The sequence below is a fragment of the Capra hircus genome, chromosome 29 (assembly GCF_001704415.2).
Source record: "Capra hircus breed San Clemente chromosome 29, ASM170441v1, whole genome shotgun sequence".
Classification (NCBI taxonomy): domain Eukaryota; kingdom Metazoa; phylum Chordata; class Mammalia; order Artiodactyla; family Bovidae; genus Capra; species Capra hircus.
In genome coordinates, this window is record NC_030836.1 from 47,137,624 (window position 1) to 47,152,391 (window position 14,768).

The 14,768-nt window shown below is 55.8% G+C and overlaps 1 protein-coding gene across 1 annotated transcript; it reads left to right on the forward strand.

The window, feature by feature from the left end:
- Window positions 1,432-7,184, forward strand: GAL (galanin and GMAP prepropeptide). The gene is made up of 6 exons (XM_018042737.1): window positions 1,432-1,609; window positions 1,864-1,944; window positions 2,794-2,848; window positions 5,567-5,653; window positions 5,939-6,016; window positions 6,945-7,184. Exons 2-6 carry the CDS (start codon window positions 1,864-1,866, stop codon window positions 7,013-7,015), a joined length of 372 nt encoding a protein of 123 aa, XP_017898226.1. The 5' UTR covers window positions 1,432-1,609; the 3' UTR covers window positions 7,016-7,184.

The following is a 14,768-nucleotide window of genomic DNA, read 5'->3' on the forward strand; positions in this document are numbered from 1 at the left end:
GGAGGTGACACATAGGTATCATCGTCATGATTCTCTCCTGAATCCTGTTCACTCCAGAGTGCTCAATTAAGTCAGTCAACCTAACATTCAGCTGGGCAGATGGGGACATGGCTGCACCCTGCTGGCAACCAGCTCGGCCACCGGCTGGCACCTTCCAGCAGGGACCCCTCTGTCTGCCTCTGCCTGCTGCCACTGAGGACTTCAGAGGCCAGCAGTGCCCAGCCAGGTGGGAGAGGAGCTCGAGCAGATTTTCTCCTGATGGCTTCCTCCCTCCTCAGAAGCCTGGAGGCGCCCGGCCTGTGTGTCCCCAGCTGTCTGTGCAAGCAAGGCCTGGCCCAAGCTAAGGCGCACCCTGCAGTGAGCCACGGACGGCCTTGTTCCCAGGGGACTCTGGCCGCCTGTCCAGGGCAGCCGCACCCTGCTGTCCGCCGCCCACCCACCCAGCCCTTGCCCGCCTCTGGGAACCTTGGCGGGTCTGGTTCCAGGCCCTCAAAGCCTCAACCACTACCTGACCCTGCTCCCAAGAGCGCTGCCTAGTCCCGAAGGGCTGCAGGTACCCCTTCCCGCCCAGCAGCGCAGTGGGATGGAGAGGGGCGCCCACAGCCCTCAGGCCGAAAGCCGACCAGCCCGCAGACCCACAGCCTAAGTGCGCTTGCGGATCCGCCCCCTTTTAGAAAAAGAGGAGGGGCTTCCAGGTGGGGCTAGTGGTAAAGAACCACTAGAGACACAGGTTCGATCCCTCGGTCGGGAAGATCCCTTGGAGAAGAGGGTGGCTACCCAATCCAGTCTTCTTGCTTGGGAAATCCCACCGACAGAGGAGTCTGGCGGGCCACAGCCTATGGGGTCGCAAAGAGTCGGACATGACTGAAGCGACTTAGCCCACCCCAGGAAAAGGGGACTGGGGTCTGGGTAGGGAGGGCCACTGGGCACGGGAGGAGGAAGCTGGGCGGGCTTCAGGCTGCTGTCCTTCCCCTGTGGATGGTTCTCGAGGCTGAACCCATAATCCTGCCGCTACAACAGGGTGCCTGGTCGGCGGTGCCCAGGACTCCGCGATCGCGCCCAGCTCAGAGTGAGGGCTTTCGGCTGCGGAGCTCCCTGCGCAGGGGCCGCTGTGCCTGGCTCGGGGGGCGCGCTAACAAGCGTGGGGTCTCCGCCGCGGGCTGGGGGCTCTCCATTCGCGGCGATGGGGGCTCTCCCGCCAGGTGCGGGGACGCTTCTCGCCATCCCCGCCAGCCCCACTCGCAAGGCAGGACCACCGCGCGCGCCGCCGCCCCCGCGGGCACTCCGAGGCCCCCCGGGGACTGAGTTCCGGTCACTCCCGCCCACTCGGGCCGGCGAGGGCGCGGGAGGCGGGAGCGGAGCCCGTGACGCGGCCGAGCGGCTCCGGGATGCGCCGCATAAATAGCGGCGGCGGCGGCTCCCGGCGCGGACACGTCGAGGGAGCCCGGCCGCCCTGCGCTTCCCGCTTCCGCGTCCCGAGGCCGCGCCATGCGGTGAGCGTCCCGGCCCTGCCCCACCCGACTCGACGGACGCGCGGCCCCGCCGGCACAGGACCTGCAGACACCCCAGCACCCGCAGACATCCCCCGACCCTCCGGGCCCCGCTCAAGGTACCGCGCCCCCGAGCTCACCCCGCTCTTTCTCCTCGTTCCCCTCTCCAGAGTGCCCGCCTGCCGGTGGACCCTCCCCGGGGCCGGCGCGGCGCCTCCGCCCTGGCCGGGCTCTCTCCTGGGCCCCTGGCTCCTGGCTGCTCCTCCCGCACCCGCAGGGGTGGGGGTGGGGGTCCGGAGCCCCAGGCCGACGTGCGCCCTGGGGAGGGAGGCCGGTCTCCCCGCGCCGCCGCCCACCGCCCCTTCCCTTGCAGATGCCCAGAGGCTCCGTCCTCCTGCTCGCCTCCCTGCTTCTCGCCGCGGCCCTTTCAGCCACCCTGGGCCTCGGGTCACCGGTAAGCGCAGGGCGGGGGCAAACGCCCCCCAAGCCGAGTCTCCTTCTCGGCAAAGGCGGGGGGGGGGGGGCACCGCATCAGAACCAGACTGGGGGTGGGGGTGGGGGTGGGGGTGAGGTGAGTGCCTTGTGCCAGGAACAGAGCCATCGATTCTGCCTCGGGGTGGGAGGGGGTGTGGGGGCTTCGGAAGACTGGGGAGTGGGGCGGGGGGGGGGGGGCGGGCGGCGCCGGGAGGGGCCCGAGTCCTCAAAGCAGATGGGTGGCGGGCTCGGATCCTCCAGGGCCACTAAATGGGGACCCTGCGAACCGGCGGTTAGCGCCTCAGACCAGTGAGGGGTGAACCCCATTTGGTTAAGTTCAGTAGAGCGTCAGTTACCCCGTTTGCCAGCTGGTTTTAGCGACAGGTGTCTTCAGCATCATTTGAAGCCAGTGGGTGCACTCTGAGTCTGTGGTCTGCAGCTCTAAAGGAATTCTTGGTCAAGACAGGCATTGCTGTTCTCCTGTCGAGCGTAGCTTACTGGCGTGCAAGTGTGGAATGTCTTGCAGTTTCCCAAAGTACATGCATTATTCTGATTCCTGTATCCTGCCTGGAAAGTCTGGGTGAATTTCACTTAATGTCTTTCTGATTTCATTTAAAGCTCTTGCTTCAACAGTTTGCCTCTCTCAGCTTATTCTGTGAGAGTCGAGTCTTTGTCATTGAAGCCATGTGGCTATTTGAAGTAGATGCTGACTTCACAGGCTGCTGTGGTGGGTTATATGAGCAGAAGCTGCTGCTGGGGGCTTCTTTGAGCCATCCTGGCCTGTACCAGGCAGGATGCTTGCCCTCTGACCCCTGCCCTCCTGTTTAAGGTGAAGGAGAAGAGAGGCTGGACCCTGAACAGCGCCGGCTACCTTCTCGGACCACGTGAGTGAAACCGGGCCGGCATCTCGGGCAAACCTGCTCTGGTCGGGCTGGCTGCGGCGCTGGTGCTGACCCTGCTCTTCCTGAAACGTGGGGGTCGCCGGTCATTGCTCTGAGCCCTTGCTTTTCCACTGCAAGTCAGATAAAGGGGCACAGGGGAGTTTTCCCTGAGACTTCGAGGCAGGGTGGGTTTTTCTGTAGGTTTAACTGAAGGGACTGACCCAGGCCCTTCCGAGGCCTCGCCTTCCTCTGGGATTCCCAGCCTCAGCCCCTGTTCAGGCCTCCCTGGGTGAGCGTCTCGGAAGGCAGACACTCCTTGGGGCCCTGTCTCGGGTCCCTCTGTCTCTCCCTGAATGCTCCCGTCCATCCTTGACCTGAAGAGGCCAAAACATGCTCGTGCCAAGACTGAGTGTCGATGGTTCTTTCTGCTCCGAATCTGCTCCTGGAGCCGTCACACAGGGTGACTGCCCCTTGGGGTCTTATCTTTGATGTGACATCGTCTGCACTTGGTGTGAGTAATTTCACTCCGTTCAGGATGCAGAACCCCAGTGAGTGCAGACTAGTGGGGGCCTTCAGAGAGTCCCAGTTGGACTGGTGCATTTACGGGCAAGCACACGGGCCCCGGGGCTCAGTGACCGGCTCGACGCCGTGGAATTCCTCCGTGGGCACAGGAGGTGGCGGAGGTGGGAAGTGGCTCGCCTCCAGGTGCTAAAGGGGACGCTGCGGACCCCAGGCTGCATGCCGCCCACCCCCACTCTGCTTTCTGCACGTCCTCTGTCCGCAGTGACCCCTTCAGGTTTGACCTCAAGGAGGGGTGAGGGGAGACCTTTCACTTCCCATCTCACCCTGCCCCTACTTTCAAACTTGCAGGCATGGTTTCACTGGGGACAGCCATCAGCCTTGAAGAAACTCCTCCTCTGTTTATTTCCTGTTTTCCCACAGGAAAGGAGGCGAACAGCAAATAGCTCTTGTCCCAATCCCTCCAGAGTCACTGGGAAGAGCCATCTCCATTTAAACCATCCTGGGAAGCTGCTTTTAGTTTTTAACCCTCGAGTTTAAGTACAGACTCTTCTTCCACTTCACATGGTTGTTTATCTGATCTGCAGCGTCCCTGAGAGCCGGGCTTTGAGAAACGCAGAGACAGAAATGAAAACAAGGCGGGCCACAGGCAGGGTACCCTGGGCATCTCTGGTCTCAGAACAAAAGCAGCGGCCAGTCCTCAGGGGTCTGGGCACTGTGGGTGGAGTGGCCTTGCCAGCCGGACACCGACTCACGAGTTTTCCTGAGCCCTCTGCAGCCCGGAGTCCCTTCCTCCCAAGAGAGCAACTCATCTCCGGTGCTTCTGGCCCCATAGAAAGGAGGAGCCCATGTTGAAAATGTGTTTATCAAGGGCATCTGGGACTCCCCGGGTTGTCCGGTGCTTAGGACTCCATGCCTTCACTGTCGGTTCCCCGGGTTTGGTCCCTGGCTGAGGAGCTAACATCCCACAAGCCGAGCAGCGCAGCCAAAGAGTCCTGAGTCAGAAAACAAGCTGTTTTTCACCATCAAGTTGGATCAGCAGAAGCTGTCCATCTAGACCAGCTCTTTGTCAGAATCCCTTACGACTTCGCGCCGTGCTCCCGGCTTCTGTCGTCAGCACGAGACTGTGCTTGCTGCCGAGGCCGGTCTGAGCCTGGAGGCGCCCAGTGGCCTCCTGAATCGCCGGGGGCTTGTCATCTCTCCACACTGCAGGCCAAGGACTCTGGGGGAAGATGCATTAGTTCGCGCTTGCCCAGGCTTGGAGGTGACCTGGTGCATCAGGCCCGGCAGCCAGAAACCATGGCCCAGGTCTCCTTTACCCCGAAGGGCCCCAGGTCAGGCCCTTCCCTTCACTGCAGGCTGCTTGGCACAGAGTCTGCATTCTTTCTTTCCAGTTCTTTTTATTTTACTTTTTCTTTTTGGTCACACTCTGCAGTTTATGAGATCTGAGTTCCCCGACCAGGGATTGAACCCGGGCTTTCAGCAGTGAAACCGCAAAGTCTACCAGGGAACTCTGTCCAATACTTTCTTAGGGGATCTCTCTGCTTGCAACCTCAATTCCTGCTTTTCACTCCAGCCAACATGCATGCATGTGCACACACACGTGTAGACACATGCACACACATACGCACTCACATGTACACACACACATGCACGCACTCCACCTCCCTTCTTCCTTCTCGCCCCCTCCTCCTCCTCCTCCTCCTCTCTGACCCTGTCTCTCTCTCCCTGGCTCCAGTCCGCCTCCCTCACCAGCAGGCAGTGGTCTTAAAGAGATAAAATCTGCTTTCATCAGAAGGGCAAATCCTGTGGCTCCGCCTGCCCCTGTTTTCAGGGACATAGGACCCCAGGCCCTGTCCTCTGCCTGGGAGGCACCCAGTTCAAATGCCAGCCCCCCTGGGGCACCGTTGGCACACCCGCGCTGACCAGGCCTGGAGCCAGTGCCCTCCACTAGGCGCATGCTGGCCCCGTCTGGACCGGCGGCTCCCCTCCGGCTCTGCGGGCCCCCAGCCCCTGGATGGGAGCGGCGCCCTGGCTCTGGCTCTCCCCTCTGGTTCCGCAGAGAGCGGCCCTCCCTCTTCCACGGTGCCCCTGCCGTGCTTGGTTTGTACACTCTGGTTGTGTTGCGTGTTGGCGGTAAGCAGCCGTGTGTCTTGTCACGGCGACCACACTCAGGTGCTTTCCTCCCTGGTTTGCCGACAGATGCCATCGACAACCACAGGTCATTTCACGACAAGCATGGCCTCGCCGGCAAGCGGGAACTCGAGCCTGAAGATGAAGCCCGGCCAGGTGAGGGGACTTTAATCCCAGGGCACGCAGGGCCTTGGGGGTATTGGTCTCCTGCCCGCCCGATCCATAACCGAGCCTGAGCTGGGCCCCACAAGATCTGTCAGCCGCCAGAACGAGGCGCCCCAAACCTGAGAGTAAGCTCCTGGGGCAGCCACGGGGTCTCAGGGCCTGCCCTGAGCTGAACCGGGCTCTGGGAGGGAGGGAGGGGCGTCCCGGTGGTGCCCCCAGGTGCCCAGGTCTAGGATGGGCACCCCGGTCGTCAACCCTGCCCCCTCTGGTTTCTAGGAAGCTTTGACAGACCGCTGGCGGATAACAGCGTGGTGCGCACGATAATTGAGTTTCTCACTTTCCTGCATCTCAAAGGTACGTGAGGTACCCCAAGGGGAAACCCCACCTCTTGGAAGCCTGTGGAGAAAAGATTCCATGGACTTCTCCTGGGGAGGAGCCGGGTCCACCTCACACCTAGTCACGCTGGCGGGAGCAGTGACAAGGCCGGGGCTGGGTTCATTTGCGCTGTGGACCCAGATTCCTGGACGTGGGGCCGCAGTCACTACACACAGCCAGGCTCTCCGCAGACCACCTGGAGCCCAGGGTCCTGGTTGCATTTTCACTGCGGGCAGTCTCCTGGGGGACAGGCTGCGTTTGACCCCCATAGCTCTGTGGCCTGGGATCTAGGCTCTTCCATGGACACTGCAGACGAGGAGGCCTCCCCATGGCCCATCCGACCTCAGCACTTCTGTGCTTGTGACTGCTGCCCTTGCCCCAGTGACTGTCTGGCCTTAATCAAACCCGCCCTGTGGAAGGGGCTCTGAGAGGTCACCACCGGGACCTCCAAGGGTGGCACCAGGGCTGTCCCCGTTTTGTCCAGTTGGAAGAGTGAGGATGCTTTCTGGGTTCTGTCTTGATCCACGTGCTCTCAGGCTCCACTGCTTTTAGGGGGGCTTAGCGGGGGAGGAGTTTTGGGGGGCGATTTAAGCTTGCAGCTTTCCCTCAGAACCATCCATGGGCAAGCGGGACTGTGGGAGAAGGACTGGGAAACCTCAGAACCAAGAGCCCAGTGGAGCCTCTGGGGAGACCTCTGTGGAGAAAACTGGTGACTCTCCCAGCAAGGACAGACTGACCCTTATGGCTTTATTTGCTCTGTTTGGAATGTTGCCACATGGAACTTCTTTCCTTAGGGGACATTGATTTTTATTACCTAAATGCATGCCCAGTGTGGGGGTTAACTGTGGCGCATGCCTGATGCCAGGCTCGATGCAGGGGGATCTGAGTGTGGCCCTTCCCCCTGCAGACGCCGGGGTCCTGGAGCACCTGCCCGGTCTCCCCACAGCAGAGTCCGCAGGAGATGCCGAGCGGTCCTGAGCGGGCTCCCGCACGCGTCGGGCTCCCCGTGTCATGCCCAGTCGTGCCCCACGAGGGTGCCCGTCACATGGCAACCGCCCCATCCCTGCTGCCCTGATGCTGTGTCCTTGCCATTTCAGGTTCTTTCCCTTTGGTCATAAGTTTGAGTGGCAAAATTAAAAAAAAAAAACAGCAATGGCTTGTGATTATCATTTCCTTCCAGGTGTCTGGCTTGTCACCAGTGCCACCAATGTGTTTTTAAAGGATGATGCTTATTTATAATCACGGGTATTAGATAAAACCTTTACCCTCAAATTCCACCATCTAGAGTATCTCTGAGACACCTTCTGTTGTCACTCATGTTTAGGGAACAAAGTTGTCTTAACATGAAGCTGAGTCAAAGATAATTATGAAGGCAAGTTTGTTTCTGAGACAGACAAAACCACAAACAGAACCCTGTCCTCCTGCGGCTGATATGGGGAGATGGGAACGGCCACAGCAGCCCCGAGCCTGAGGGGGAGGAGTGGCGTAGAGGCGGGCGTGAGGGTTGGGGGGTGCAGGGTGGCGAGGGGCGGCGGTGCCGGGCTGCGCGAGGTGGGGACCGACAGGGCAGCGCGAGTCACGCGGTGGGTCAGGAGGCCACTGTCCGAAGCACGGCAGCCTTTCTTTGGATCAGGAGGTGTGCTAGGCTGATGCTGAGTTAAGGACAGCACGTGGGGACTGAGGGTAGAAGTCTTGGTCCCTCTACTGAAGACCCAAGAAGGAAACAGGCGATGCCGCGAAGCCAGACAGTCGTCCTCAGGAGCCCGAGCGGCCTGAAGGAGGCAGCGGGGTGGTCTTCCTGCCATCTACGCCCCAGCAGCGCCTCTCGGCCCTGGGGGCCCAGGTGGCCCGCAGACCCCTGAGCCAGTCCGGGTGCCCACCGTGTTCCCATGCTCCCCAGGTGACTGCAGCACGCGGCCAAGTGTGGCGCTGACTGCCCGCTTCCAGGAAGTAGACACGGCTTAGTTCTCCGAGGCCTAGCCCAGCCCGGCCTCCTCTCCCTTGCGACTCACAGGGCCTCTCCCTCCTGCCCCCAGCCACTCGGCCTGGCACTTGCCACGCACACGCCTGGGTGGGCCATCCCAGCTCAGGGTGCAGGCGCATCGCCCGCAGGTCCCACAGGTGCCAGGCCGTCCTTCACCTCCTGCCCTCACCGTCCTCAGGCTCCTCTTCTGAGCTGCTCTAATTCCCCCAGGCTCGCGGGGGCCCCAGCACCCCAGAAGCCTGTCAGAGCTTGGGGGCCAGGCCCCTGCCCAGAGTGCTCAGAAGGACCAGGTGCGCAGAGCCTGAACTCCCCACAAGCGCCCGGCAGCAGCAGCTGGGGGGGCCGCACATACCTCATTCACACTCCCCCCACACCCGCCTGCAGTCTGCCTGCCCTGCCTCTGGCCTTGGCCCCTTCCATCCACACTGGGCGCCACCCGGGCTGCTCTGCTAGCCTCCCTGTGCCCCGAGCCCCAGATCCTGCCAACTGCAGCCCCTGGCCCAGTCTCTCTCACTTGAAACCTCTGCACACCTCCCTACCAGTGCCTGGTAAACTCCTACACATCCCACACGGTCCCGCTCGGTGGTGGCCTTCTCCAGGACACCTTCCTGTTCATTCTCCCCGAGCAGGGCTGTGTGCAGGCCCAGCGAGTGTGGCGCCGCCCCGGCCTGTCAGAGTTCTGTCTGCAGCTGTCTCTCCTCACCACGCTGAACTCCGTCAGGAAACCACCCGGAGAAACAGAGGTGAGCCGGGGCCAGGCCCTGGCTTCCAGCATCGCACCTGACAGGCAGGAGAGCATCTCAGGGGCCTCGGTGCGGGCGCAGCCGTGTGGGCTCCAGGCCGAGCTCTGCAGTCTCACCCCCCCTGCCCACCTGGTGTAAATGGAGTGGGAGAGATGGTGGCAGCGAGAGGCGAGGGGCGGGGGGCGGCCTGGTGCCATCTGCTGGTCACAAGTGATGGACTCGGTGGCCCTCCTCAGAGGAAGGCTGTGGGGGAGACGCTTTACTTCCCGGGGAGAACGTGGCTGCAGCTGGCCATGGCCATGCCGGGTCAACCAGTTGCCAATTGTGGCCAGTATTTCCAAGGAGAAGAGTTCACCAGACCCCAGAGGAGGTGGAGAACTCACAGACAGGCCTGGGAGCCACCCAGGGGACCGGCTGAGAGGTGGAAGAGGAGAGCGCAGGGAAATTCTCCGCGAGGCTGCCTGTCCCGTGAGGAGCAGTCATGAAAGCTGAGGGCTTCGATCAAGGCCAAGGCCAGGTGCCTCCCCCGCCTCTGTGCAGAGACACGCTGCTGCTCGGGTGCACTTGGGGCGGGGCGAGGCGGCGAGGAAGGGCGAGTCTGCCTCCCTGGGGAGCTTCAGGAGGGGGAGAAAGGGGAGGAGAAGGTGATGCCTGAGAGGAGGAGAGAGGTACTGGGAGGCTAAGGAAGGCCTCGGGGAAGGGCGGTGAAGTCTCAGGAAGATGACAAGCATCACAGCTCCTGACCGTTCTGACATACAGCTCGACTTTTATTTTTAATACATTGCAAAAGAGAGCTACTAGTGGTTCATTTTAAAGTCTGGATTTTCCCCTCTTTTATCCATGGCAACAACAAAGAAGGCTCTAGAAAGCAGAAAGCTTGACCACCTCTGATCTAAGCTTAAAATGCGATGTTTGCTGACTTGCAGGCTTGAAAGGAGGTATCTTTTCTCTCGTTCCCGTCAGTACAGTGAAAATCCCTGGACATTATGCATAAAACGAACACCAGGAGACCCAAAGTCAGGAGGAAGGCAGGGCAGCAGGGAAACCGGGGCCCAGGGACGACACAGTGTAGGGCTGGGTCCTTTCTTGTCTCCTCAGCAGAGGGAGGAGGTCTACTATCTCTGAATCGATTCACAGACAACACGATACCCATCAAGAAGGAGCGCGAAAAGAACAAGGACTGGGAGAAAATATTTGGAAACCACATAGCCCACCAAGGACTGTTTTCTAAAACATATAAAGGACTCTCAAAGCTCAACAAAAATCCAGTTAAAATGAGCACAATACATGAACAGACGCTTCACTGAACAGCTTACAGAGATGGAAAAAAAGCACCAGAAGAGATCTTCAGCATAATTAATGTTTAGGGGGCTGAACATTAAAAGCACAACCAATTATTAACACCCATTAGAACAGCTGAAGAGACAGTCACAGCACCAACTGCTGGTAAGGAGGCAGAGAAGGTGGACGACTCACACTGCTGCTGAAAATGTAATGTGATTCAGCTGCTCTGGAAAAGAGCTGATCACATCTTTAAAAATCAAACATGCCACAACCATCCAACCCAGCCACTGCACTCCCAAGCATTTACCCCAGACAAATGAAGACTTACCTTTACACAAGAACCCACACACAAATATTCATAGTAGTTTATTCATAACAACTCAGCTGCCCTCCAACGGGCTATTCTCTTGTCACCCACACCTACTACCGAGCGTGAAAAGGAACTAAGTATTAAGACTCACAACACCCTGGCGATCTCCAGAGAACTCCTCCGAGTCACACACTGCACAACGCTGTCTATTTAACATTCCTGAAGCGACTAAGGTACAGGTGTGGGCAGTAGACTAGTGGCTGCCAGGGTTTGGGAGGGGAGGGGAAAAGGCGGGAGGGGTTGTAAATACGAGAGTGACTGGAGGGAGTCTTGAGGCGGCAGAATGCTGCATCTCGACTGTGTTGATGTCACCGTCCTGGCTGTGACACTGTGCTAAAGGTTTGCGAGATCTCACCACTGCTGCTGCTGCTAAGTCGCTTCAGTCGTGTCTGACTCTGTGCGACCCCACAGATGGCAGCCCACCAGGCTCCCCCGTCCCTGGGATTCTCCAGGCAAGAACCCTGGAGTGGGTTGCCATTGCCTTCTCCATGTTACCACTAGGGAAAACTAGATAACGGGTACATTTCTCTCTGTATTATTTCTTACAATTGTAAGATCACAATTATCTTAAAATGAAATGTTTAAATTTTTAAGAAGCTACTAAAATATATTTTGGGGCCTTGGTATGTTCACTGGTGAATTCTACTAAATATTTAAGGGAAAAATTATTCCAATTCTTTACTATCCCTTCTGGGACACAGAAGCTGAGGGAAAATGTCCCAACCCATTCTAACTCATCCTGTGAGTGCAATATTACCCTAAAAAGACGTGCGCACGCATGCACACACACACACACACACACACACACACACACACACACACACACCACATGACAACTGCAGACCAATATCTCTGATGAACATAAATGCCAAAATCCTCAACAAAGTGTTGCAAGTCAAATCCAACTGAGTATAAAAAAATTATACACTACAACTAAGTGGGATTTCACCTATGTATGTAAGTCTGGTCCAACAATCCAAAGTCAATTAACGTAAGATTTTCCTGGTGGTACAGTGGATAGGAATCCACTTGCCAGTTCAGGGGACCTAGGTTCACTCCCTGTTCCAGGATGATCCTACATGCTGAAGAGCAACGGAGCCCAGATGCCCGCACTACTGCGCCTGCGCTCTAGAGCCTGAGAGCCGGGACTGCTGAGGCGCGAGCGCCCCAGAGGCCACGCTCTGGCCTCAAGAGAAGCTCTGGCAACAAGAGAAGCTACTACAGTGAGAACCTGAGCACTGTCAGGAAGAGCAGCTCCTGCTTGCCACGACTAGAGAAAGCCCGAGAATAGCAATGGACGGCCAATTAGCCAAAAAAAAGAAAAATTTAAATGCAATCCATCACATAAATAGGCTAAAGAAGAAAAACCCCAGGGTCGTATCAGTAGATGCAGAAAAGGCATGTGACAAAATCCAATACCTGTAGATGATTAAAAAACAATAAGCCTTTGGTAATCAATGAATCGATAAAGAATATCTACAACTTGATTAAGAATATCTAACAAAAACCCTACATGCGTGCGTCTAAGTCGCTTCAGTCATTTCCAACTCTTTGCAACCCTATGGACTGTAGCCTGCCAGGCTCCTCAGGCAAGAAAACTGGACTGGATTGCCATGACCTCCTCCAAGGATCAAACCTGCGCCTCTCAAGTCTCCTGCACTGGCAGGGCTGGTTCTTCACCACATTATACTTAACAGTGAGAAACTAGAAACTTTCCCACTAAGATAAGGAGCAAGGCAAAGATGTCCCCTCTCATTACTACCTTTCAACACCATACTGGAAGTTCCAGCTAATGTGAAAAGAAAAGGAAATAAAAAATATACAGGTTGAGAAGGAAGAAATAAAGCTTCCTTTGTTCAAAGATGACACAACAGACTGTTAAAAATCAGTCCCCAAACTCCTCGGACAGAAAGACAATTACAGCAAGGTTGCAGGAAACAAGGTTAATATACAGAAGTCAATCTCTTTCCCATATAGCACTAATGAACAAGCGGAGTTTGAAATTAAAAACACAATGCCATTTCTGTTAGCACTCCCCAGATAAAATGCTTAGGTATGAATCTAACCAAACATGTACAAGATCTATATGAGGAACTGCCGTGGTGGTCCAGTGGATGAGAATCCCCGTTGCAACACAAGTGACACTGACTCTGTCTCTAGCCCTGGAAGATCCCACACATGGTTCGGTTCAGTCCAGTCACTCAGTCGTGTCCGACTCTGCGACCCCATGGACTGCAGCACACCAGGCCTCCCTGTCCATCACCAACTCCCAGAGTTTACTCAAACTCATGTCCATCGAGTTGGTGGTCACCAAATGGTTGGTGATCCAACCATTTCATCCTCTGTCATCCCCTTCTCCTCTCACCCTCAATCTTTCCCAGCATCAGGGTCTTTTCCAATGAGTCAGTTCTTCGCATCAGGTGGCCAAAGTACTGGAGTTTCAGCTTCAGCATCAGTCCTTTCAATGAATATTCAGGACTGATTTCCTTTAGGATGGACTGGTTGGATGTCCTTGCAGTCCAAGGGACTCTCAAGAGTCTTCTCCAACACCACAGTTCAAAAGCATCAATTCTATGGTGCTCAGCTTTGTTTATAGTCCAACTCTCACATCCATACATGACTATTGGAAACACCATAGCTTTGACTAAACGGAACTTTGTTGGCAAAGTAATGTCTCTGCTTTTGAATATGCTGTCTAGGTTGGTCATAACTTTTCTTCCAAGGAGCAAGTGTCTTTTAATTTCATGGCTGCAGTCACCATCTGTTTCCATTGTTTCCCCATCTATTTCCCATGAAGTGATGGGACCAGATGCCATGATCTTCGTTTTCTGAATGTTGAGTTTTAAGCCAACTTTTTCAGTCTCCTCTTTCACTTTCATCAAGAGACTCTTCAGTTCTCTTTTTCTGCCATAAGGGTGGTGTCATCTGCATATCTGAGGTTATTGATATTTCTCCTGGCAATCTTGATTCCAGCTTGTGCTTCTTCCAGCCCAGCGTTTCTCATGATGTACTCTGTATAGAAGTTAAATAAGCAGGGTGATAATATACAGCCTTGATGTACTCCTTTCCCAATCTGGAACCAGTCTGTTGTTCCATGTCCGGCTCTAACTGTTGCTTCTTGAACTGCATATAGATTTCTCAGGAGGCAGGTCAGGTGGTCTGGTATTCCCATCTCTTGAAGAAGTTCCCACAGTTTGTTGTGATCCACACGGTCAAAGGCTTTAGCGTAGTCAGTAAAGCAGAAGCGGAGCAACTAAGTGCCTGTGGCACAGCGACTGAGCCTGTGCGCTAGAGCCCGGAGCAGCAACTATTGAGGCGCCAGGGCCCTGGAGTCCATGCTCTGAAGCAAGACAAGCCACTCCAGTGAGAAGCCCACACAGCATCCCCTAGGAGCAGCCGTGCTCCCCACAGTCAGAGAAGAGCCTGCTCAGCAAAGAAGACCCAGCACGGCCAAGTGCACAACAGTCAGATAAACATTTTAAAACATCAAAGAACTAAATAGATATTCCGTGTTCATGGCGAGAAAGATTCAGTGTTTCCAAGATGTCAGTTCTTCTCAACTTGATCTATAGAATCAACACAATCCCAATCAAAATCTCAGCGGGTTATTTCATGGATGTCAAAAAACTGATTCTAAAGTGATGTGAAGAGGCAAAAGACCTAGAATGGCCAACGTGATATTGAAGGAGAAGAACAAAGTTTGAGGACTGACAGCATCCGACCTTAAGACTTACCATAAAGCCATAGCAATCAAGACAGTGTGATATTCGTGGAAAAATTAATGAACAGATCAATGGAACAGAATAGAGAGACAGAAACTTACCCACATGAATAGAGTCAACTGATAGGGAATTCCCTTGTGGTCCAGTGGTTGGGACTTGGTGCTTTCACTGCCAGGACCTGGGGTTTGATACCTGGTTGGGGGACTAAGGTCCCACAAGCTGTGTCCTATGGCCAAAAGACAAACAAGCAAACAAAAAAGGAAAAAAAAGAAAAACTATATATAGTCAGCTGCTCTGTGGCAAAGGAGCGAAGGCCATACAATAAAGAAAAGGTGGTCTTTTCAGCAAATGGTGCCGGAACAACTGGACACCCACATGCAGAAAAATGAATCTAGATCCAGACCATATATTCTTCACAAATTTTAACTCAAAGTGGAGCACAGACATGAGTGTAATGCAAAATGCAGGACTAGATGAAGCTCAAGCTGGAATCCAGATGGCCGGGAGAAATGTCAGTAACCTCAGACATGCAGATGACACCACCCTAATGGCAGAAACCAAAGAGGAACTAAAGCAAGGAGCCTCTTGATGAAGGTGAAAGAGGAGACTGAAGAAGCTGGCTTAAAAC

Coding starts and splice junctions, on each gene's coding strand:
- GAL (XM_018042737.1), top strand. CDS start 1,864: ATGCCCAGAGGCTCCGTCCTCCTGCTCGCCTCCCTGCTTCTCGCCGCG. Junction 1,945..2,793: donor CCCTGGGCCTCGGGTCACCG/GTAAGCGCAGGG, acceptor CTCCTGTTTAAG/GTGAAGGAGAAGAGAGGCTG. Junction 2,849..5,566: donor CGGCTACCTTCTCGGACCAC/GTGAGTGAAACC, acceptor GTTTGCCGACAG/ATGCCATCGACAACCACAGG.